At 37.0% G+C, this 26,798-nt stretch overlaps 1 protein-coding gene across 4 annotated transcripts in view; it reads right to left on the reverse strand.

Moving 5' to 3' along the window:
• diaph2 (diaphanous-related formin 2) overlaps positions 1–26,798 on the reverse strand; it is a 460,396-nt gene that overhangs the window by 323,524 nt on the left and 110,074 nt on the right. For all 4 annotated transcript variants that reach the window (XM_028008256.1, XM_028008257.1, XM_028008255.1 and 1 more), the window contains exon 7: positions 10,290–10,429. In XM_028008256.1, coding sequence (XP_027864057.1) covers positions 10,290–10,429 — 140 coding nt within the window. The remainder of the gene's footprint in view (positions 1–10,289; positions 10,430–26,798) is intronic.

Here is a 26,798-nt window from a genome sequence, read left to right on the forward strand (position 1 = left end):
CATAATATGGCTCCCCTCAAGGTTCTTAATGCAGTAAATGTTTTGGGCCCTCTCTCCATCCCAGACAGCCCATCATTCTCTGTCCCCTCCTGCATGACTTCAGGTCATTTGCAGCTTGCCTTCTACATGCCCAAAAAGTTTACAAAGAAGAAATAGCTATAAAAATACTAGATGGTGCACATAGAGAGCTTGTCCTGGAGCTATGAAAAACAAAAAAAACAAAAACATACCTCATTAAAGAAACTATCCAAATCCACAATAAATCTCTACAAACACCACTAACTAGAATCTACATTTACAAAAAATCCTGTTTACTGTCATATTAGTAGCTTCAGATTACCTTTGATCAATTTTTATTGTCTAGAACATTGAAGTAATGAACATTACTGTGTGACCCAGAATCACTGAAAGAGATCAAATCCTTTCCAACCCAGATGTAATGTGACGGTGTACTCAATGATTACATTAACTTTGAGGAGGACATATTCATAGAATATTTATGGCTGTAATCCTCTGGTTAAGAACCACTGAAATGCATTACTTTCAATCATGTATAATCTCCAGGGAACATGAAAAAATATGTTCAAGAGAAGCAATTTTCTGTCAATTTTATTTTAGTTCATTTCTGCTCACTTAACTTGATTACTTTGTTATCCTTACTGGGATATGTACAAACAAGACATTTTAACTCAAATGTCCATTATATTACAGATTTCTCAGAACATTTTCTGTTAATCTACAATACTGTAAAGCAGAGATGTGCTGCTATTCTATCTGAACTTATTTGTTTGCCTTGAGTGCTATCCATTATTCAGTCTGGGCATTGCAAAGTCCATCACTGATATGACCTGCAAAGTGAGAACAAGTCAAAAATGTACAAAGAAAATATTAGTACATGGCTCAACGGGGACCGAATCAGACTCTGTCCCACCTCATGTTTGACTGATCACTTCTGCTGTGTTTAGAAAGCTCGTCTCAGGATTGATTTCAGTATATAAACCACTTTTATCATTTTATGAGGGCTCAGTGAGCAGCTTTATTCCTGAAAGCTTCGGAGCACGCACAACGTGTTTCATATTGCATTACACAGCAGGCTATATAACTGTCCCTGTGTGGGTTTCAGGACCTGTTTGGCACTACAAAATTTCTGTGCTATGAAACAAATGAATCTCAACTAAACAGCTTGAAACAAAGCTACACCGGTGTTAGCTTAGAGATTCTGTCAAACCTCAGTGTGTAGGAGGACCCATGTACGGACTTTCTGACAGGAGGCAAGAAGGTGAAGAACTAAAGTAAACTTCTTTTTATTAACAAAAACAAATCACTGCAGGGCAGCACGATAAATATTCAGCCAACACTGCAAACCTAAATAAAAAGGGCCGAGCAGAGCAGATGTAGGATCATACTGACAAGGTGGGATTGCAAAGAAAATTGGGTTTCGGGCAGCACAATCACTAAGGGGGAGATAATGAATAACAGAGATCAGGTGAGGCGCAATAAGCAAAGGCCAGGTGTGTGACAAGAGCAAGTCTACAAAAAAAAAAATCCTAGTAAAACTCAAAGAACCAGAACAAAGAAACCAGATTCTGGGTCCAAACAGACTGAAGAGAAAACCGAAATAAATCATCACAGAAAAAAATAAGATAAGGGATAACTAAACTCCAAAATCATGGTTAGTAGGCTTGATTATTGTCATTGAGCAACTGATTGTTTAAAACAGCACTGATTAATAATATAACTCCTCCTTGTTATCTTGTAGAAAATCTTCAAACAGAAAGGCGTGTACATTTATATTAGAATCCAGAGTCTGAAATTAGATTGTTGGGGTTAAAAGTGGTAAAAGACTTGATGAATGTAACATCTACATACAGAACATGAACTGCTGCAATCGAAAGAGCTTTCTAAGTTGCTATGAAAAACTCTTAAGGATGATGTTAAAGAGTTTGGCTGGAAGTTGAAATATCTTAGAAAAAACAAAAAAACAAGACCTTTCTACTTAGACAAAATCTAATGTTACTGATTTATAAATGACAATTTGCCCAAAACAGTCCAAAGGGCAACATAGAAATACAATGACACCACTGCTAATTCTTATTTGATGCCCTAATAAGACAAAATATTAAGTATAGTATTAGTGCCCTTTTTCTTGTTGATTAAACACAAAAATGTAATGTATCCCCAAGTTAGGGATAACAGCCACATGTAAATTGTTAAATTAGCAAATACTTTAGACTCTCTCTAAAAACACTCATAAATGCATATTTTGATAGTTCACACACCAAATATTCCTTAATATGCATTAATACACACGTAAAAACAGTCCTAGCAGTACAGCAAGATCTACCGTCTTTCGTATTTCCACACTTGGGGGTTCAGCTAATTAGCACCAATAAAAGTAAATGCATAATAAACAGCTCCGGAATCGGGTACTTTGCAAATGCCAGGCAGTAGATTGTCAAGCCCCATTGTGCTTCAGCTTCTCAAGGTATATTTTCTTTAGCATATTTTGGATTACACATAAAATCACCACATACAGTATATAACAGAGGTATTTAGAAAGCTGTTGATTAAAGTAAACAAAGTGTTTGCTTTGTTTGCCCAGGAAATTGCCAAGACGCATCATGTATCCAACATTTTAAAACAGATATAAATTAGTGATTACTGGATAAAATTCATTCAAACACAAACTCTCCACTCATGGCTTCACATTACTTGGCTCTAATAATGCTCGCTGGCGCTCTTGTTTAACATAATGTATCCTCTGAAACGTTTTCTTCATAAAGAAGTCAAACACTGAGTTTGATGCCTCTACCTATGCAGCCTCAGGACTCTATAGATGGTCTCAGGACTCCACAATCGTGATGTCGAGTGTAGCCAAGCAAGCAGCAGAACAGCAGCGGTAGTCACAAAGAGCTCTCTGAGGTGAGAATCTGCAACATGAATTAATGTGCTGCTGAATATCCACATGTGTGTACGTTTCAGTCTGAGCATGAAGCTACTGTGAGATAGTGGAAAGAGCAGAATCAAAAGTTAGGTGTGCAGTCAGCTGACAGCTCACCGTGATCTCTAGATGCTTTGAAATGTCTCCCCACAGAGTAGAAAACACCAGAAATTTTTATTCCTTCTCCACTGAACGCCTAGGATTCAGTCCTGCACAACAATGTGCTCTTCTTACGACCAACTGAATTTCAAAGGATCCAGTGAAACTAGGTGACCAAAGACTTTTTTTTTTTTAACATTGTAAAGCGTTATCAAAAACTTTGAGCTGTTTATGACTGGAGAACGTGGTTATTTCAGTACCTGGTAAAGATAAGTTTAAGTGTTTCAATGAGGAAAACACAATGCTGAGTATATCTCAACATCAATGTTGCTATTTCTTTGCAGGCAAATTTTATATTGCATGAACTTCAGATGTCTTTTACCAGATGTGCACCAGTAGTTTCACAAAATACTCAAGAATATGTCTATTCTCTGTCTTTGAAAAGGCTTTTCTTCATAGAAATAACGGCAGAACTGCAAGTGGCCATATTCTAACAACTGAAGTGGCTGCCTGTTTACTCAAAAATTATTTTGAAGAAGCACTTCAAATTGTATTTCTGTTTAATTTTATTTCTGATGATATTATGACACCATAACATGAAGGTATTTTGTATTGAGAATTATTAAGCTGTTCTACTTGAGCATCTCCTGGTAAACGGAATCTATTTAATCACAGAGCTTGGATAAAATGAGACACAGAGATTGACTAACTTCAATTTCTTCATGGCAGGTTTTACGGCCCAATTCAGATCTTTTGATCCCCCCCCAAAAAACAGATTTACATGACATTTATTTCTTTTTATTTCCACTATCGGAAATATTTCCATTTTAAATCCCAATAAAATAAAAATTAGTTATTTCTCTGTTATTTATGCATACGTCTGGGTGTAACAGATAAGGTTGTGTTGGAGGTTAACAGATGGTGTCATAAAAAGGAAACGAGCGCACCCCTTAAAATACGCTCAAGAGGACGTTTATGTCTCCAAAAATCACTTTCACTGGCTCAAAGGAACAAGGGCAAACTTCAACTGTGAACAAAGCCGCGAGGGGGAAAAACTAGTTAACCTGCTCGTTTCTGATTGCTTGTCACGTCCATTGTAGACATGACATAACAGTCATGCCAAATTTAACCATCAAATCAAACTCTCTGCGACAGCAGCCCGGAAAGTTAAACACAGAAATGGATTTACAGATTTTTTTTTTTTCCATCCTCAAATAACGGTGAAACATTCGCCTACAAACCTCTGCGAAACAATTATGTCCTGTAATGTTCGAATCCTTCCAGGTTCAATTCTCCTTGACAAGTGGAAAAGGAAAAACCTTTCCGGGGACAGAGGGGGATTGACATCGAGGGGTTTGTAATAAGAAATTGAAAGAAGAGCGCTTCACAAAAACTGTTCTCTGGTTTCTTACATGCTTTGGTTTGGTTACCTGAATGCATTCTTCACTACAAGTTTGTCTATTAATAAAAACATGATCATCATGACAGGGAATTAAACTGCTTTCTTTTAAATTTTATAAGATATAAGCTATTTATTTACCCTCCAGTGTGTCCTGAAGTGGTACTTAAATATAACAAAAGCTAACTTCATCTATTTTAAAGTCCTTCATCTAATTAATTTATCTGACAAGGCTTCTGATTAAGCTCCTCTGCTTCAAAATGAATACACAAGATGATTTGCTTTGATTTACCAACATCAAAAATGACAGATTTGAAACAGTATCATTCATTCATAAAGTGACAACTCATTGTAGATTCACTGAGAACCACTAATCACGCTTTGTTTCTGTGCCAGACAAGATTTCAGGCCTGAGCTGTCGAAAGCGCAGACCCGGGAGACGTTTAGAAGCTCATGCTGGTTTCAACGCTCACAACAGCAAAAGGACAGATGGATATGCTCCTTTGTGCTGGTGTTAATTGCCTGCTGTACTCACAGCAGACAGAGAAGGGCCAAAGGAGGAAGCGCGAGAGACGTAAGAGCCATAGTTAGAGCTGCTACTTTTAAAAATTTGATGTCAAGAGAGCAGCTTTTCCTCCATCTTAAATTTGTCTTTTATTTTACTGTATGACCTTTGGCAAGATGTACGAAACCTAATTGCAATCAAGTACGGCAATATAACTTAGGTTTGCTTTTGTTTCCAAGGTAACCTTTAATTTTAACCTTTCATCTACAAGGGCTATTTAGGTTTCTGCAGACTTCAGATAACCAGCTGAATTATATTTTACTTGCAGTTTAGCCAAAAAGAACAACAATAAATTACGTATTTTAAAAATATTTGGAACTATTATTGAATTGTTGAGTTTATATGAAGCTGTGTGCCACTCTAAGATTCTTACAAGAGGCAGAATCATTTCATTCACTTTTAATTGAAGACTGCTTAAATTTAGCTTTAAAAAAAAAAAAAAAAAAAAAAAAGATATGTTTAAAACATGTTGAATATAAAAAACATTTAAGAGAAAATGTTGAAGAGATAAAGCTGTGGGTAGAACAATATGATATCGAAAGTTCTTTGTTGTCAGAGAGGAATGAGTTTGATAATTGGCCGTCTTTACACTCCAACAGTAACTTATTGGCTGCATGATGTCATAACGTTTTGAAGATAAACTTTTGGATTCAAAATTAAATTGGTGCAGATATAATTTTAATTGAGGTTAGAATGAGCTTCTGCCAAATATCATAATAGTGTATACTTTTGTGTTAGCAAACCTAATGTTTGCTATTGCTTTAGGGTTTCTGCTACAAATGTTTAAGTTAGCAGGGTCCACAATTAGTACCTTGGTATTCTAGCTTCTTAAGCTCCAACTTCTTTTCAATATTTTAGGAATGCTCTACAAAGAACTTATGACTATGTGGATTTTCTGCAAATTTTAAGAGGACAGAATTAGCAGGATTCACAACTTTGCACCTTTGTTACACAGTTTGCTGCAAAAGCAACTCATGAGAAACCGCACAACACGTCAGCGAAACCATCCGCACTAAGCTAATGACTAAGCTAATCTATTCAACAAGCACACCAGGAGTGAGCATTTCCAAATCTCAGACTTGTGTCCTGCATGATTTCAAATGTTTCTCTGTTGAATACAACTGATTTAAATAAACAGGTCATTAGCAGGTTCCTGCAGAAAGAAGTGACAGGCTGATAATTCAACTATCTGAAGCAGGTGTTTGGAGAAGGGGCATATTTAGAAAATGCAGGGCGCTATCCCTTGAGTGTGATGGGTGGCTTACTCACATCTTAAGACTGTCCGATACGGAGTTTTCTGGCCCCCCAACATCTCTACAAAGAAACTGATTTTTTAATATTTAAACCTGCTATAAATGTTCAAACTGATTATAGCTCAAAACGGTGCAAACATTAAGCATGCAAGAAAAAAAGACGGTCTCGCTGAAACAAGACAAATTCTTCCTTCTAACTGAGAAACTAAGACAACTTAATTTTCTATAACTTGACATCTCACTTTGTTAGAATGGATTAGGAAATTAATAAAAAGAGGCTTGTAAATCTGACAGCAGAGAGTATCCAAATGACAAAATTAAAAGTGGGAAAATGAAGCCGAGGATAAATAATTGGCTGGGGAAATTTGAATGGAAAAAGTAGTGGAAAAGTCGAGGAAAACCAAAAGTGGAAACAGAGAAGGCAGCGGACGCTCCGGGCAATGCCATCTGTGGGTGGATCAGCGAAGGCTGCGTGCCACACACCTGTGTGGGACTGCCCTGGAGATAAGGCCCACAGCAGAATGGCCACACGGCCACCTGTGCTGCCAAACAGGTGCACAGCCCAGCCAATTAAACTATTAGACAAACACAGGCCCGTGGGAGCAAATTAGCAGGCAGTGCAAACATCTGAGGGAAGACAAAAAGCAGCGGTAAGCACTCACAGTGAAGAACAACACTTTGCTAGCAAGACTTTGAGGTTCGCACACAGTTTTAGCTGCTATCATCACCAAAACAAATCATCAGATCAACTTAAGGTAAAGTCTTAAATGTTTTTCAGTGTTTTTGTGACACAGGACAGATTTAACTACACAAAGGCCAGATTTAACTCCCATACATCTAAAAGAGATCAAGTTATCCATTTAATGTAAGCAGACAGAGAGGCTGGACTTCATGTAAGAGGACACACTGCTTCCGACTGCAAGACAGGTCAAGAGCATTATTCATGAAAGCTTTTACTTCAGGATCGACGGGGCAGTGTCATTAAATCAGTGTGGGATTACGTAAAGGGCTGAAAGCAACTGAGACAATCATGAACACAAGACAGAAATGAGGATGTAAGCGGAGATGCTTAGAACAATGTACAAAGACAATCTGAGCTAAGCTGCTAGAAAAATGCTCAGTTTTAAGGAAAAACATGTATAGCTTAGTTATATAAAGATGAATATGAAAAATCATACAATTAAAACACCTTACTCCCCAGTAATTTCAGAAATTTGTCTTTTCTTCACTTTTTTTAGGAACAGCTTTAATAAACTTGTTTTAACTTTTGTTTCATAAACTGCTGAAAGTGTACTATACTAAAGCAATAAGTAAAAACTTGAAAAAATAAGTGTTTGAAAGAGAATTATATTTTAAGTTAGAACTAAGTTGAAAAAATGCAAGGATTTGCCAATTATTTCACCCTCACGTTTACTTAAAATAAAAGACCAAATGTTGACATAACTCCACCACCCCCTCACACGAAGGAATCCAGCATGAGCTGCTCCAGTAAGTATATGATGACAGTGCGCAAAGGTTACATTAACATAGCGCAGCCAAATGCAGACTTTTTGTGCGTTGTGATCCATAACAACAAAATGCATTCACATTAATTACCGGTAACCTTCTCCATGCTGCTGGAAAGTGAGTCGCTTTTCCCAGGAGATAAATAAGCGGCATAAAGATAACTAAATGACCTGAGTGAGTCAACACCCACACAGTCCCCTCTGCTTACACACCTAAAGGTTGATCTCTGGCTGAACCTCACCATCTGCTGAATTTAACTCTTTCCTACAGACTTTTAAAGAGGTAAAGCCTTTTATACACACCTGCAGGACGACCCCAACCTCGGTGAAACACCCTTGTTACAAGGCCGTTAGACATAAAACAATCTAAAAAATAAATAAACTGAAAAAATAAAAATCACCTAAATCTCCATATTATGCTAAAGATATACAGCTTCAAAAAGATTGAAAATAACCTGTTTACCTATTATGCACACTTATGTAAAGAGTGTTGTTTCCTATGCACATTTTAATGAAGGTTAAACTGCACCAATTAAAAAGAAGAAGTCAGTTTAGCCACTTCAAGAAGTTAACTGGTAGGGATGTCCCAGATTAATCTCAAGTATTGGGTTGACATCTAAATTGAGACATTATTAAATGATCAGTATTGGATACCCTGGCTAAAGGTGTTTGTATACTGTCTTTGATTTTACCTTCGCTCATCTTCAACCAGTGAGTTTTACAGCAGCATTTAAAACTATATTTTCGTGGGGACACTTAAAAAAACCGAGTTAAAGTATAGTGATTAAATAAATGTGTTTTTCACTATTCACCTGTCTGTCGCACTGCAAAAACATAAAATCTTACAAAGTACTTTTTGGTTTAGTTTATAGAGCAAATATGAAATAAAACAAAACTAAATTACAAGTAAGTAAACACCATGATGTTGGAGATTGTTTTAAGTCAATAAGTCCTTAATATTAATTAAAAAGTATTAGTTATAAGTGAAATATTCTGTGTTAAAACTAATACTTTTTCTTCAAAGCTATGTCTGTTACAGGTGACAAAATGTCAAAACATTACAAAAATATTTAAAGTGAGTAAACCCCACGTCTCACAGCATATCAATCCTGTCCTGCAGAAACTCAATCTATGGCTGTTCAGCCAAATGTATCAGACATACTTAAGTATCAAATTTAAACTTAGTATCTTAGAGTAACTCAGAGCTGTATCATGAACACTAGGTCTTCATTTAAAGAGCTAATTTCCAAGAAAAGCTCATTAAAAACATTATTCATAAGTTTTAAAAGTTTAGCGTGTTGTTTTAGCTCTGTTTAAAAGTAATTAAACAGCTGTCTTCACATTATGCAGTTTTTTAATCCTGTTTCAGTTAGTACAGTCACTAAATAGAGATATCAGCTCTTTGAAAACTGGTAATAAATCTACTTTAAACAATCAAAAACTGGTGCACATTTTCTCAGTTTATGAAGATTACTATTTCCAGATGCTCCATAAAAAGAAGTATCCCATCAGGGAGGAGGATGGTCTGAAACAATCCAATATGAAAGAGGAGAAAATTGGGACAAACAAAAGAGCTGAAAGTGATCCGAGAGAGAAAGGAAAAAAAGGAAAAAAAAATCATACTTAATAGGAAAGTGCCTTCCTGAGACAGAATATCATTAAATGAGTTTCACAGAAATGGATAGGGTATCTACAGCTATAAGACATGTCTAATTTGCAGCAGCGGTCTTGCTTAAGGATACCTCTTGTTCCCAAGTCTTATGAGAGACAAGTTGCTGGAAGAAGAAAATGGTGTGAACATGAGTAAGAGCAGAAAGAGGAACCCAGCGAAGTGGGTGTAACATTAGATGGCTGGACTACAGAAAATCTGGTGTTTAAGCTAAATAAATAATACCTCGCAGCACTTCACAAGGCTTTCACTGAACACCTTTGGAGGACTGGGATAGACTCAATTTGTGGCTAGAGCAACAAATGGGAGAAAGAAAAATACACATTTATGCTCCCTTGAGACAAGCGTTTGACCATTTTAATTGGGGTGACCGCTGCCAGTCAAACAGGAAAAGAGGGAGAGGCCTGCTGCACAAAGAGTGGGAGTAATTTTATTAAGTCGAGTTATTTCATGGGTCAAACATCGGTACGCACTAATGCACGGTGGTGGCGAAAACAAGCAATTTTACTTTTACATGGATAACTGCCTTGTGGATTACACTGGAGTCGTTTCACTGCTCAGTACCAGACTAATAGCATAATATTTTTTCCCCAACTCACAGAACAAAATAGAAAATATGGTCCCAGTTGGTGTATAGCAGCATTTTTCAGCCATGCAGGTTATTTCCAGCTCTGTTTCTCCTCCCAAAATTGTTCATTTCTCTGGTTAAACAACCCAAACAAAGCGATTTATTCATTGAGTTGAAATATTCATGGTGCTAGAGGTGTTCTGATAAATTTAAATCAATTAAAATTTCCCAGCAATCGAGATGAGTGAAGGAACAATTATCCTCTGGTGATAAAACCTCTGGTTACCAACCTGACAGGGTTACTGGTGAGAGACACTCTGAGGGACTCCAGGCAGATGAGCAGCTTGTCGTCCATGATGCCAGATCGCAGCTCATGGACGTATTCTTGGGACGAAAGGGTGCACTCATGCTTGCTGTTACGTAGCCCACCCTGTAAAGAAAAACACAGCATGATTAGATTAAAACTTTGAACCTGAACATTATCAATATTTCATAAAAACTGTGCTTATATGCTGTCAGGCGCTATATAACATCAAGGACAGTTTCAGTTACACAGAGGGGCTGAAGCATCGCTACCTAAACAATAATCATGGTGCAACTATGAAGTTTTGTAAAAATATTCATAACTGATGTGATTTCTTCCTATTTTGTAGAATGTATTATATTATGCTTTTATGCAATAGACCAAAGTAGTGCATAATTCTGACACACGGTTTTGTTTTCAAATTGTGAACATGTCCCTTTATCCTGTCATCACCTTTAATAAGGGTTTGTGCTAGAGAATAGCTTATGCACAGTATGATGCTGCCACCATCAAGTTTCACCATGTGGCTGGATTAAGGTGTTTCGGGCAACATTAAGGTCATGAATGTCCTAAAAGGACAGATTGTGGCATTATATATCAATAAAACCTTTTAACAAGCTGTTAAAATATTACTAAATAGCATTTGATGAGTAGTTTTAAAAATTAAATATTGAACATCTTTTCATGTTGATGTAATTTGGCAGTATACAGATAAACACTGCTTTTATTTGACTGATAATATTTAAGTACACGAATGTTATCTTGAAGGTTCAATTTATGTGGCCAGCTAGAATGTAAAAGGCCACATAAAAAGTGATGGCTGGTTGGATTTGGCCTCTGGGCCTTTAGTTTGACACATGTGCTCTAAGGGGACATGGGTAAAGAGAAAATTAGAAAAGTTGGTGCATGTGTGCACAGGTAAAAATTTAAAAAATAGACAAGCGATAAAATTTGCGGTGTTTTCCATGAGTTTTTGGATGACATTGTCAGATATATTTAATGTTTTCAATTCTCCTACAACCATACCCCTATACTAGTCTGAGTTTTTGTTTGGCTTCCAAGAGTATCTTGTGTGCAGGAGGAATCAGCTTTTCTTTTCTATTTATTTACCCCCTTTGGGGTTCTGTAAAATGATTGTTGCTTTTCATTTGAAAAAAAGTTAAGTTGATTTGCTAAGCATTTTCACAGACAAAACCATCACAAAATGATGTACTGAAAACCAATAAAATAACCACTAAAATTAAGTGCCAATAAAAAAAAAGAACACAGAATAAAACACATAGAAAACCTGCTTTAAAAAGAAAGGCAGTTTTAACTGTGTTTTAAAGGCAGCTATAGAGTAAGCTGAGGTTTGGCCGTCATGAAGAAATCCATAATTTTTCCCAATAGTTCAAAAACCTCTGAGGCATTTACAGAACAGCACTAACATTACATGGCATGTTGACTATTTTCTAATTACCTAACTGCTGAATCCAACTTGATATCCTGGATTTTATTTAGGGGTGTCAGAGTAAAAAGCACACCTAAAATTTCTATTTAATCAAATACAACAAGGCAAATTACTGAACATGCTGACTATTTTTCTCCTTTTAATGTGAAACAGTGAAGACTAATCCTGGCCTCTGCCACCAGAGCCAAAGACAGGCTCCACAGGCAATCTGCAGCAACTTCCGCTTCAAGTAAATGGATTCTTGTGTTTAATATCCACTGGGACATGTTTCTACACTGATGTTTACACAATGAGACCAGTGGTGGCACCACACACATTCAACTCAAACACATAAACACCAACTCCCTGAGCACACAGTGAAGCCCACTTTAGGCTATACATTGATAAATGGATCGACTCCAACGTCACTAAGTGATTGAATCGATTGTTGGCCCCAGCATTACTTCCAGGCACTCAAACAGGGCTCAAAATGAAAAAAAGCTTTTCATGGAAATGATTTACATTTTTGCCCCTCCACAAACATCTCAGGAAATTTGATAATTACTGGATGATTTTGATAAAATTACCTAGTTAGGTGGAAGATGTGTCTCAGTACCAAAGAAAACACATGACGAAACTCACTGCTGAGACTCCATCACATTATCCTGAACCAGACTCCTTGGCATAAGGAACGCGGCTGTATTCATTCTTGTATTGCTGGTTCCCTACAAAGTGAGCTGTGCTAATAGGCAGTTTGGGAGGTAATAAGCTAGCTCATTTATCTGGAGAAAAGAGAGACATGCTGTTCTGCTGCAATGCACAGTCAACAAGAATAAGTTTTTTGTGTGTGCGTGCATGAAAAACCGGAGGGATTCGAACAGCATGCCACAAATCTTGTTCTTTTCATGCAAGCTGAGCTTAGCCATTGACTAAATGATATAAAAAATATATTTCTTTGAAAATGGTAATGTAAAATCATATTTTTAAAATGATCACCAAAGCATGATTCATACACTCAGGAGAAACTGTGGCATGCAGCTTATTGCTGTGGCTATATTAGTTCTCAAGTACTAAGATGAATATTATGCAAAAGAATAAACAAGAAACTAATTTCAAATTTCACAACAGATTTCTGTCAACAACAGGAAATTTGCTGCATATTTGCGCCACACAAAATTGAAGTAGTTTTAGTATTTACAGCTCAGAATAGCTGAGTATATTAGAGTCAATTAGAGGAAAGTAGGGAAAGGGTAAAGCTACACAATCTCTAGAAAACTTTTAATTGTGATACTATTGCTGTGAATATTGCAATTGTGATACTGATTTCAATTAATCCACATTTTTCTGACATTTTCTTTCCCTCCATCCCAATGACCCCCCACTTTCAATTTCAACATCTCAGCTACTAAAAAAAAAAAAAACACGTCAAGCATCAAATATACAGTAGCATCTGCATGCAGAATTTCAGTGCAAGGCAGACATATTCTGATGATGACTGCAGCAACTTGATATATTGTGCAGCTCAAATCTGAAAACTTTTTCTGTTTTGGGTTTATTTCACACATAGACCCCTTGACAGTTGCCTTCGCTATTTACTGAGGCTGCAGAGTCAATCATAAAAACACCATGTTTGCAATATCAATGTTGCAGATAACAGTTCAGAAAGCTCTATGGTGATAGCTTTGTAAGCTGATAACATACAGTATTTGATGATGCTTTTTGCTTATAGAAGAATAAAATGACAAACTATATTGCTATGTGTGTATGCTGTTTCAGTCCTCAAACAGCAGATGTGGGAATAGTTTTAACAAGTTTTAACAAAATAACTTATGTTGTTTGAATAGAAATAGTGTACTAATTTTTTCTTTGACTCATTATGTGAATCATAACTGGACCAAATATTTAGTCCAACGATGTCTCTTGCTGATGGATTGGATAAAAGATATTGTTAGTGAAATCTATCCAGTAGTTAAAATACATATCGTCCAAATTGTTTACTCAAACAAAGGCTGCAGACATCGGATTCATTAAAGAGGTATAAAAAGTGTTCATTAACACAGGAAATTACTTGTGTCGTATCCAATAATACTACAAACAGAGAAAAAATGCTGCTCAAGTAAAAGTTATTTATCCTCAAGAAACATCATGGCGTGAAACACTTATGAAATGAGCTGTAGTTGTACAGTAAATAGTTTCTTTCATCATACTTAATGTCATCGTTTTTGTTTTACTTTAAGGAGGCTCAATACCAAAGCAGAGAACACAGGAGGAGAAACATACCAGAGCTTTAATTTTTAAAGATAAAAAGAGCAAAGGTGCATAAAGAACTAAAGAGTAAAGTTTTGCAGCCCTTGAGATTATTTTTCTATGGATGTCATAGTAGTATAAAGTTTGTGTGTAAAGAGTAATACCCTTCAAATTGTTTTGGTAATTTTTCTCATACTTAATATTATCTGAAGTCTTAAAAACAGACAAGTTATAAGTCTGGAGGGAACGTAGAAACTGTTTTATAGAGAGTCATTGTGGACATTGATTTGCAGGATGAACTTGAGACAAAATCGAAAGTTTTTTAAAATCCTACATTATTGATTTAAACATTTTGTCAAGATGCCAAAGGCCCAGTAATCTATTTTACATAAAGATTTTACTCTGTAGTGAATACGCTGTGTACACAACTTTTTATTCTAAAATATCTGAGTGTTTCACCAATTCACAACACAAGAACCTGAAGTTAACAGAAAGGTCTGACTTAATGTTTGATTAAATTTGAGGCAGCGTTTCAGAATTAGTTTTAATTTTATGACTGGATTAACTGATGATATTAAACCCATTCCTTGAATTAATATTTTTTCTGAAACTTCTGCTCCAGACAAATCTTGCTTCCATAAACCTAACAATAAAAGCCTTCCACTTTGCAGTACTAAGTAAAACAAATAAATGTTGGGATAAAAGGCAGGTAAACAAATTAATACAAAAGTCAACAGTTTCAAACTTTTCATTCCTGAACGTGGCTGATTTGTGAAGGTTTTTTCTAACCATACATTCACAGGTAATGGGCCGTTAAAGGCGAATGCGTTTCTAAACAAATACATTTATCTTTCTACTTCTCCACAGTTCCCAGCAAACGTTCCACGATGTCCAGAAAAGCTTGAGATCTGGTTTCAGCACATGATCTGACCTCTGGAAACCGAAGACTTTGGCCATAAACTGCTTTTTTATGCTCTGAGCTCAAATCAATGGACTCCATTGGGGTAATATCAACATTACACCACCATACTGGCAGCGGAGAAACTATCTCGGGAGCAGGAGGGGAAGTGGAGCAGTCGCTGGCTGGCCTCTAAGTAATAAAATGTTTTTCCTCTGACTGGTTCTGAAATAATGGTCAACCTGGAGAAAAAGTGCAAGACTAAATCAAGAGGAGAATCGTGTGAGTGGGTATTGATGCATGAGTAAGAAAAGCCAAAGAATAAAGGGTAAGAAGTTATAGAAAAGGTAAAAAAAATAAAAAATTAAAATAAAGATAACTTTGGGAATAAAGGGCAGGGCAAAGACCATCAGGAGACTCTGCAAACTCAACGGCAGAGGAACGACTTGAGTCTCATCTCCTGCAGCTTATTGAATCCCCTGTTTGTCGATAACAGTATTTCCTGCCAAAGAAAATAGTGTTGGGAGCAATTACTTCAGTGAGCCTGTCAATTTCATTTTGGGGGGTTAGAGGTGCATCACGGACCCTTCCCTCCATCGTTTCCACCTCCGTGCCCCTGCCCCCACGTTCTCTGTACACCGTGGGGAGTGACATAGTGTCTCGCCGTCGATCGAGGGAGGAGCAGGGAGACAATGCCAAGTCGGCTGCTCCTCAACATGTCATCTTCACCTGTAATGAGCCTGTAACAGGCTTCCTCACTGCCCAGTGCTCAGCCCACTCAGGCTGACTGATAGATACATTATTCAGGTTCTTTGTCAGCTTAGTGGAAAAGCTCATAAACAGTAACAAGTCTGGGCTGGATGCTCATGCAGAGATCCAGCAGATGTTGCTCTCCATAGCGGTGAGCTCTCTTTCTGCTGCTGACAACTGTCAAAATATTGTTTTTGCAGCTCTTTTTTTATCCTGATTTATAGTTTAATTATTCCATTTACCATTCAACATATTCTGTTTGGATATTTTGTAACAAATTAGCACATAATTATAAAGTGGAAGGAAAATACAAGGTTTTGAAATTTAGTTTGAAAGAAAAATTAGAAAGTGCTCAGCTGCCTTTAGCCTTAAACTCCTAAGTAAAATATATTTTTAAATTAATTATCCAAAAATGTGAAGAGAATGTCACAACTGCAAACCGACTAAGACACAGTTGTCTATCTAAACTCAAAACCTCGGAGTGGAGAGCTTTAATCAGAGAAGCTCAAGGCCCAAGGCACCTCATGAGAAACTTCAGAGATTTAAAGTCAGGTGAGAAAATTTTAGTCTTCCTCTCTTCAAATCTGGCTTTTATGGAGGTGTGGCAAGAAGAAAGCATGCGCTGAATGAAAACCTAAGAAGTTAAGTTTACCACATGGCATGTGAGTGAAATATATAGAGAAATGTTTTCCACTGATAAATATAGACCGCAGCAGTGAAACACTGAATCTAGACCTAATCGAGTCTGCTGCAACACAAAACACGTGTTCACCATCTACCAGACCAAGAAAGTCAAATGAAAAAGTTTTAAATTACTGGAGAAAGATGATTATCGGCTCTGTGTGTGTAATTAATGAAAATTACAAGAGCACCCACAGCTCGGTGTAAAAATAATACAGATACAATCTTGGCAATTAGAGGATATCAAGCTACATGATTGCCACGTTACAACTTAATTTCCTGTTCATTAGCGACTGATGGATAAGTTGATAGAAAAGATAGAACAAAAATGGATAACAGACATGAGACAGGTAGAGCGGTGTGTCACATGACTCGCCCTTTAGGAAGGTATAAGGAAAGTAGCCAAAGTGATTGAATAAGGAAATAAGCATTGCATAGGATCCTCAAGAAACCAAAGTTAGAGGCGTTGCGGTGTAAAAATGAGTATTCCTGCGTTTAACACAATCTAAAGTCTGGCGTGTGAGCGTGACAGCATTGACGGTAAAGGTCAACGGGAACACGGATCAGTTGAGATGCTGCTTGGCTGGACAATGAGTTTTGCTAAGCCCCCCTTAAAGGACAGAGTTCTGCTGCTGGCAGATAAGACATTTCATCTCGCCACCAGGCTGCGGGGCTCCCAGCACAGTGGGGGATTTCCCAGCAGACCATGTGGCAAAGCATTTCATCTCTTTCTGTCATCATCCATCTACAATTCAGTCCTTTTACTTCTTTCTTAATTTTTTTCCCCTTTCTGTCTCACGCTATATCCATAGTGCTGTGTTTTTGAACCTTGGATGACAGCTACAAAGAAATACGCGTTTATCTGCTCACACCAGGGGCTTTTTTTCTCCATTATTCTCCTATTTATTTTCTTTTCTATCTTCTTATTCTTTTGGTCAGGAAGCAGAATCAACAGCGAGCACTATTCTTCTACGTCTGTGAAACTAGTAGTTGCAGATATCAGGGACAATTAGGCCTCCAACACACGTTGGTACTTCACAGCAAAATGACATTAAAACTAGAGACCAAACAAAAGAAAACAAAAAGCAGGAGTAGTCAGGGCATTGTGGTATCTGTTTGAGAGCAAGCATAAAGTAAAGACGACAACTACTAAGGACATATTGCCAATAGCTTGTAAGGGCCATGCAATCATTCGCTGCTATTTGCATGTTGTAAGGGTGTGCAGGCATGAAAGGTCAGGTTAAATACAAAGTTTCAACAAATAACACTGTACTAGTGATATTTGTTCAAACAGTTCAAACAAGTGTGGAATAACCGTGAATGAAATGTGCAAAGTCTAAAGCCTTAAAACAAAAAAGAGATGACTTATTATTTTGCTGAAAATTTAATAAGAAAAATAAAAACGTTCAAAGTAATCACAAGAAACAAAATAACATTTGCATTCTTTCGGTCGCAGTAGGTGAGAGCAGATCTAGACATGCAAAAGGTAAATTATTGCCAGGAGCTGCATCACACCTTTAAAAAGGCACTTTCTTATTACAGATTTCCTAATAAGCATCACTTTCACAAATCAGACGACTGAACCTGAAGTACAAAAAATATTTTGGTTCAAAGAAGTTGTGCTAAAAGGTAGCAATTTGGCCAATTTTGCAATAACCCATCTGAACCCAGTCTGAAACAGTAGTACAGTGGCCCCCTAACTCACATGGGTCACAAACCACAGCCACCGTCAAATAGCTAAAATTCATACATATTCTAAAAATGCTTATAACTGCCTATTTAATCACCAAATACACCCTAACATGCACTAATACATATAGTGGAAGCATTCTTAGCAGTACAACAGAAGCTAAAATCTACAGTCTTCCTTATATCTGCTCATGGAGAAACAGCTAACCAGCGCCATAGAAAACATACTGTGTTCCTAGATTGGCTGATTTGTGAACACCAGTCAATAGCAAGTTAAGCAGAATTGACCAAGGTATTTAAGATTATAAAGCTGCATTTTGTTTTGAATAATTCACATATGCTCTATTAAAAATCCTGAAATAGGCAGATTTTATGTGAATAATTTGGATTTGCTTTCCACAGAAGAATTCACAAAAACTGAACCATGAATAAGTCTGGGACCACTTAAAAACTTTAGAGTCTATGAGGGTTAATGTTAAACCCTATGTATGCTTAATTAATTTATGTGTCAGTGTTTTTCCCAGGTTTTCCATCACACAAGTGATTAAAGGCTGTGTGCAAGACGAAGCAGATACTCACAACACGTTACATTTTAATGTGAGCTCCACTGCATGTTTAGTTTCATGTTTGTATTTATAAGTTACTGTATGGTTACATACAAACATCAGCTGGAAGCCCAGTAGTTCTTGACCTATGATTCACATATTTTGTTTTAATTCTTTTATCTTTCAAGCTTTTACTTTTTAGCTTGACCCAAATTCAAACTGTTGACAGCGAACATCTGTTCACATTTTGACATTCCCTCCAAAAATGTGGAGGGAATGGAGTGTCCGTAGCTTTAATGTGGAGATTAAAGCTACGGACACTGTCAAAAGAAAAAGTCCCGAGACTTCAAATCCAAATCAGGATTGACTCCCAGTGTCATCATCAGTACACTGGATAGAAGGGAATTTATTTATTTATTTTTTTTTTACAGAGGTGGTCATGACTCCATGTTATCAAGACTGCAGGGGTCTAAAGAACATCATCATCAAAGATGAATTATTCAAGTGAAAAGTGGTGGATGGAATAAATGTTTCCAGGTGAAAATGAAAATATACAACTCCTCCATCTAACCATCGTCTATACTCCATCAGTCATTGACCCTAGACAGGTAGGCAGTTCATCACAAGGCAACATAGAGATAAACAGGACAAACACACACCTACATGCACTCACAACTAAAAACAATTTTCATGAGAACAATGAACATAGTACTTATGTCTTTTTTGTGGGAGGAAGCCGGAGTACCTGGAAAGAATCCACAAATTCATGGGAAGAACATGAAAACTCAGTGAAGAAAGTCTTAAAGCTGGGATTCAAACCCAGATCGATGTTTTTAGTTCTTCCCATTAAATTCCCTGCTCTATAATTCACTGTGACTTGTAAATGCTGCATCTGCTGAATAAGTCTCAGTCAGGTAACACGTGTTGATATGAATTTTGGTTCATACTTACATCTGCCTTTCAAATCCAAAAACAATTTTTCAACAAGCGAAGTGTTGTCGTTTATTCATCAGTGAATACACAGCCCTACTGTTCTGTTTGCCAAGTTCAAGAAACCAGCTCATGGCCATGGAAGTGGATCTGATTTGGGTATTTCAACATGATCTCTCAAACCCTAGAGACTGAAACCACTTGGGTCACAACTCTGGCCTTGCTTTATTGATTTCCTTAACCTGTACTGTAGCAATATGTCCATCCCAAAGTAAAAAAAAAGAGAAAAAAAACACAAACAAAACAAAACAGGAAACACTGCCATATGTACAGTGGGTGTCAGACAAGGTTTAAAAATGCATCCAGTTCTTACTTCTTTGTTTTCCTGGAAACTACGGTTCATTATTCTCATATGCATTAAATTTAAAGCCCCTAACAGCAGGCTTCATTAATGCCCGACAAGTGGGAATACTGTGAAAGCTTCAGTCAAACGTTTTCTGCATTTTGTGTGTCGGCGTGCAGGCGTGTGTGTGACCACACTTATTAGAGTGATTCTGAGCACCGGTGTTGGTGTGTACACACTTTTCTCAGGTTCTGTTTGTATGTGGTGTAGAATATTCCCTGAAGCGTCTCTCCCTGTGCTTTGCAGGACTCATGAATGCACTGAATTTCAATGGCACTTCTATGAAGACAGGAGCAGATGTCAGCAAGCTTACAGAAAAGCAGGTAGAAGACAGTGAAAAAAGTTGAGTTGATAAGCTGACTACAAACAACCTGCAGAAGGAACTCTTAAGTCATGCATCTATTTGCATAAATCTAATAAGGGAAACAGTTACAATTCTAGTGTCAATGCAACAGAAAAGAGCATACTAAATTTTACAGAGTAATTAATTTAAGGTGAGATTTCAAATTAAGACCCTAAAAATTAAGACCTTGCAGTGATTTACTTGCACATAATTTAAGAAATTAAACCCAATTTTGGACAAAACTCAAATTAACAAGTATATTAAGAACTCGCAAAACTTAAATTAGGTTTTACAAGGTACAAAGAGAAAGTGCTCAGTGCATATCAGGATAAAATATGGTTACATTACAAAGTTTCATAAAGAGACAAATGAATCGAAAAGTTATGATGAGAATTCTTGACACATTTCTCTCCTTCAAATACTCCCTGTGAAAAGATTTCAACCAAAATACGTCACTGTATGTCTCAGAATGAAAATGTCTAGCTGTAAGAAAGAAGTCACACAAGACATTGTGTCAAAATGCATGTCATAATTGATTGATTGTACCTTAGATGAGGTAGACATAAACTGAATGTGTGTTTGTTTTAAAACAGCACACTGAACTGGGCTGTCTGGTCAGAATAATCCCACTGTTACAATATTGTAAACAAGCTTTTGCTCTAAAGCAACAAAGACTTTCTGATGCAATAATGCCATGCTCCAAGGAAGGCAACAATTTTAACCCAGCACTCAAATTGCTTAAATCAAAGTGCTTCAGCATTTCAGGATTGTGTTTATCAAAAGAAAAACACCTCACTAAAATTCACTGTTCTCTCTTTTTTTCCTAGTACAATCAATTCTTGACAAAATAAAAAAAAAAACATCTGTAAAATCAGCCGCTTTCTATTTTAGAAACAAACAAAAAGCCAACTGGCTTGATCATCCTCTTTTTGATACAGCTGCTTTAACAGCACCCAACACCACCATGATTGTGTATCACGGGTCTTGTCACTTTTTTTGCCCTCAAAGAACAAGAAAAGGTTCATTTCTTCTTCTGTCTGTTCCATTCTCTGACACTGACAGCTCTCTCTATTTGTTGCCAAACTCCACAAGGTCAGAACAATATATCACCCACATAATGCAACAGACAAATCTAAAATCTATGAGTTACACAGCAATGGGGGAGTATGCAATACTGCAGTCAGGTTTTAGCTTTAGTTATGGTTTGCCCTCCCTTTTTGCCGCTTGCTGCTAGCCTTTGTTAGACTCCGTACCACGGTATGAGGTGAAAGAAGCTCAGCTGGTTTGGCCTTACCACAATGTTTCTGGCATCTAAACCTGCACAAATCTTTGCATTGACCCAAACCTTGTGTTGCAAAGGTTTTAAGTATACAGAGAGAAGGTAAATTCTGGTTTTTAAGACCAAATTTATTTTATGCAGACGAATCTGGGTAAAGTAAATATTGAATGGATGGTGTTTACTATATCTTCACTTGACCTCTAATTCTCTTACTTTAACATACATGTATCTGCATCAGGTGCATTTTTGGTTAAAATAGGTAAAAAGCATATTCAAGTGAATGTAACAGAATAAATGCATTTAGTTATTAAAAATTAATCTTTTTAATAACAAAAAAGCTCTTCTGTTGTACACCAAGATATCCTTCCTGTTATCTGCTGAATGATCTTGCGCTCTCTCTCCTTTTCACAGCCTTGATGAACCACAGCATTTCGGCACTACCACTAACTAAAAGGTTAACCAAAATTTCAACATAGATGTCAAACTTTGTTCAACTTAAAGTTTGCAAAACAGTAAATTTGAACTTTTTGAGGTCATGTGGAAAAATTAATTTAGGAGAAGCTATGTGTGCTAAATGTTCTGAGAGTTAGCATGCACGCTAAAGAGCCAAACAAAAAATTACACATTTTATTTCTTTGCTTGTTATCAATTAATTTTAAACATCATGCAGATTCTGAAATGGCTCCCTTTGAGTCTTCTTCATGCCACTTTCACAAAGGTGTGTTCATCTCTTATATATGGTAGGAACCCTTATCAGACTAGGCTTGAATCTGTCTAATTTATAAGGTCAGTTATTAGACTAAAGTAAAAACTGCTTGCTCAATTTGAAATCATCGACTGTTATCAAGGATATACATAAAACCAACACACTGTCATTCCTATTATCATCCGTTTTATCCTGAGTACAGGCTGCAGAGAATGTGCAATAAATAAGAGGCAGGATGATTGAGGACAAAAACTGAGCTCAGGTAAAGATGATTTGGCAGACACATTGATGATGTCCAATCTGTACGAAAGTTCTGTGGGCAGGGGATGATGGAGGGGACAAGCATGATTTATGACAGTCCTGGGAGGGATAGGGCTTGCCAGAAAGAACAGAATGAGTGCATGTTTGTTTATATCTGGGTATCTGCAGTATTCACCTAAGAATGAGAGGTAATAAATGGAGTTCTAATAGGCTAAACACTTTTTAAAACTTACACAGAAATCCTAACTCACTGCAAGAAAAAATATATTTCTTGAACTTTGAAGCAGAGGAGTTGGATACATAGGATTCAGTTATTATTTCCAGAGCAGTCAGCTTTGATCTCCTTCTCATGTCTGCATTGGGGTTGTCTCATCTCTAATAACCACAGATACATTTCCGTTCCTCTTCCCTGTTAGCAAGATAAATAGGATTTCAAATTGTCTGGTGCTAGCCCATCAGGAGAAAAAGTCTGATCTATAAAATATCTTCCATGAAAAAGGGCGCTTGGAGATTATCCTCTTATCACACAGTAGATCTAACAGAGAAGGGTGAGAGAGGTGAGTGGTGGAGAAATAATGCAAGTATGCGTGAAGAAGCCAGACACGTCAAGAAACAAACTTTTGAACAGTTCGCTAAAAGTTTAAATTCACCAAGGAGTCAATAGTCCAGTAGTATTTACAGTCTAGAATCAATAAGTAACTTAACTATTGTACAAAAAGTTGTTTTGTAACTAGAGACTGTTTCTATTAGTGTATGTGGCGCCTTGCAAACACTTTGAAGTTTCCACATTTTGCAAAAGATAGATTCTCCAACTTCTGTGTGTTTTAGTGGGAGTTTATTTTTAAATCAACACAAAATGGAAACTTTCTTTTTTCACTAATAAACATCTGAAAAGTGTGGCACGCATTTGTGTCCAGGCGCCTGGAGTAGGCACTTCCTACAAGCACCTTTTGCTGCCTTTACAACTTTAAATCTTTAAGGTATATGTCTCTACTAGCTTTGCACATTTAGAGAGTAAAACTTTTTCTTAATTTTCTCTGTAAAATTGCTCAAGTTCATACAGATTAGATGGAGAATATGTATGAATATCATCTATTTGGTCTTCAGGCAATTATCCACTTTTGTGGGCTCATAGTCTAACCCACAAAAGTGGTACAGTCTAAAGTTGATCTGGTAAAGAACAACATTCTCACAGCATTATTCTGCCACTACCATGTTTCAGCTAAAGCACACTGTGTTTAGAGTAAAATCCAATGTTGGTTTTCCATTGTAAGCCATACGGTTACATTTTTAAACAAAGCAAAAAAAAAAAAAAAAAAAACGCCTTGGTTCACATCTTTACACAACTTCAGACCTTACAAACATTTTGCAAGAAATTTTTATTTAACAATTCCTTACAACTCTTCCAAAGAAAATGTAAATATACATATTTCTTACCAACTCTCAGCTAATGGCAGCTTTGTAATGAATGTTATAATAACCGTTTAAAAATAGAGAAAAAAAAAACAAAGTATAAATTATCAGCAATTTAAAGAATAAATGTTTCAAACTTACTTTACAAAATCAGCTCTGTTTCTTCTCACTTTAATACAATCACTTTGTCTCCACTCTGAGGCCAAGACCCATTCAAAGTCTGTAGGAATACCTATTCATCAACACTTCTGTGTCCAGGCTCTGTCTAATAACAGATGGGGAGATCTTTAACAGTCCATAAATAAAGGCTGCAAACTTGAGAAAGCACTTACATCAGCAGAGCAACAGCTAAACGAACTCTCTCCTAGGTTGGGCTTCACTACTTTAACAAAGCAAGATTAATTTGACTGCTGAATTGAGGCCGAAGCCCGAGCCATGGCATGCTGCCTAACTGATGGCAAGGTGCACCGTGGCTCCATTCCACCAGGATCATTGGTAAATGTCAAAAGTGCAGAATTGCATGTAAGTGGCTTAAGTAAGAGGAACATGGAATTCCTTACCTGGCAGAGAAAATATTAGACCCCTACCACAAGTCGGACAAAATTAATGAAAAAATAAATGACCAGTCAGTGTAATAGCAGGCCAAAAAGATAACATCTGTGTCTCTAAACTCATTCGAGGAGACGACATCGAACCAACAACTGGCTTTAATAAGAACAAGAACAATCACAGCCCTGATCCGCTTTTATGCACAGGGGCAATTTAGATTGTAAAATATCAAATAATAATATTAGTGAGTGAATTTATTAGGGAGAGATTAATTAAAGAGATACTGGGAATACCATATCTTTGAACTATATCAATAATACCATTAACAATAGCAGAGGAGGACTGTTCAACACAATGAAAATCAGGCATACAAAGAACAAAATGAGTGACTTTGGGTGACTTAATTAAATCCATCATATGTGGAAAAATTTAGATTAAAATGCACCCAGTGTGTTTGAGCTCTGAACTTGGAATGTTGGTCCGAAAAGATGTAATGAAAAATATAATTATCTTATCAAAAGGGTGATATTATGTATGTTACAGGCATAGAGTATTATTTTATAGCACAATCAAATAACTATGTTACAATCAGTTGTTTTAAAAATGATTTATGTATATTTTTTGAATTGAAATTCACAATTTAGAGTTAGCTTTATCTAAATGGAATATTGGTGTAGCACTTTCGCAATAGCAGAACAATTTTTATGATCACTGCTTTAGAGGTGACTGTTTAGTGAGTGGTGCCCATTACTAATTAGCATAAAAGTAAATCTTGATTCACTAATCACTGTGATTGCTTATACTTTGAGATACTAAGCCTCAATTTGTTTGTGGCAACGCCTTATCCCTCTGCCAGTCAGTGTACTCTGTCTAAAAAGTTAAACTTTCCAGACATCAAGAACCTGTTCCTTTTAAGCAGCGGCAACCAGAGAGTTGGTTTCCTTTTTTGTCCACACACTCACACAAGCACACGCCAACACACCCATAACCATCATTGACAGGTGTGACCTTTCAGCTATGCTGGTAGCAGCAGCCACTCTCGCCCCAAGACAGTAGGCCTGGATTAGTCACTCTCTCAGAGGATTGTGGCGCCCTGCATGAATGCGCATGTGAGGCCCAAACTCTCTCCAGCATGGCCGAAGGGCCTGCTATGAAAAATAGAACACCTAATGCCTGGAGATAGAGACATTCATCAAAGACCAGGGCCCCCGCCTGCCTGCTTTGTGTGCTGCCTCCCCTCCCTATTCTCTATTCAGCACCAAGATGCTGAAGCCACTCACTTATTTCAGTCATAAAAGAGGGATGGGAAGTTTTATTATTATTGCTTTGTGAATGTTTATTATTTCTACCCCTTTTCCTTCAGTTTTCTCTTTCTCATACTTATTTTTGCAACCATTTACATGCTTCAAGTGATCTTTCTTGTTTAGCGTGAGATAAGGATATCAGAGTGTCATGAGCCATCAGCAGACAGATAAGTATGAAACTACTTCAACACTCCATTCAGCATATTCAACACAGCAGGTTGCATTTTGAATGACAATTGCCGGAAGCCCACTGAGAATACCGAGAGGAGACCAAAAATAACCCAAGAAATGGTAGCCATGCCAACTAATGCTAAGCAGATTGAGCAGTTAACCTCAGCAGTGAACTACTAAACCCTGGGGTATAGCTGCGTTATGACATCTCTTCTTCACTCCGTTTCTACATTCCTCTGGCACATCAATGAAGAATATTGAGGTTTAGGATTCCTATTAAAGTTTCTGAGAAATGTAAATATCAGAGAGGAAAGTATTTAAAATATACAAATACTATGCCGAGCTTGTTATCTACTCAGTCAGCCGAGCTTGTTATCAAGTCTGTTGACTTGATTGCAGTTGAGCAAACAACCATTGATGCTCTCAACAAGGAGGGTAAGTCAGAAAATATCCTTAATTTACAAGCCAAGGGCTGTATCAAAGCATATTATTGGAAAGTTTAGTGGATGGAGAAGGTGTGGTAAAGAAAGGAGCACTGAAACAAGCTAATTCAGGAATCCGGCTGGAATCCGTGCTTGAAGAACCACCATACTGACGAATCCAGGACACAATACCAGGAGTGCAGTAACAGTAATTCACACAATGGTTGTGCAGACCATGTATTTACTGCATTTACAGGACATTGATCTTTTTTAAAATCTGTCCTACAGAATACTCCAAATTTCTGACAAACAAATTTTTTGGCTTTCATTTGTCATGAGCCATAATTATCAGCATTATAAGTTTTCCATTTTAAAAGAATTATTATATACTTTTCAATGTCATTTATTGAAATGCACCTTTACATTTAAGTTACACTCCACCATTAAGAGACAAGCATCACAATCAAGGGAGGTA

This window comes from Xiphophorus couchianus, chromosome 23 (assembly GCF_001444195.1).
Source record: "Xiphophorus couchianus chromosome 23, X_couchianus-1.0, whole genome shotgun sequence".
NCBI lineage: Eukaryota > Metazoa > Chordata > Actinopteri > Cyprinodontiformes > Poeciliidae > Xiphophorus > Xiphophorus couchianus.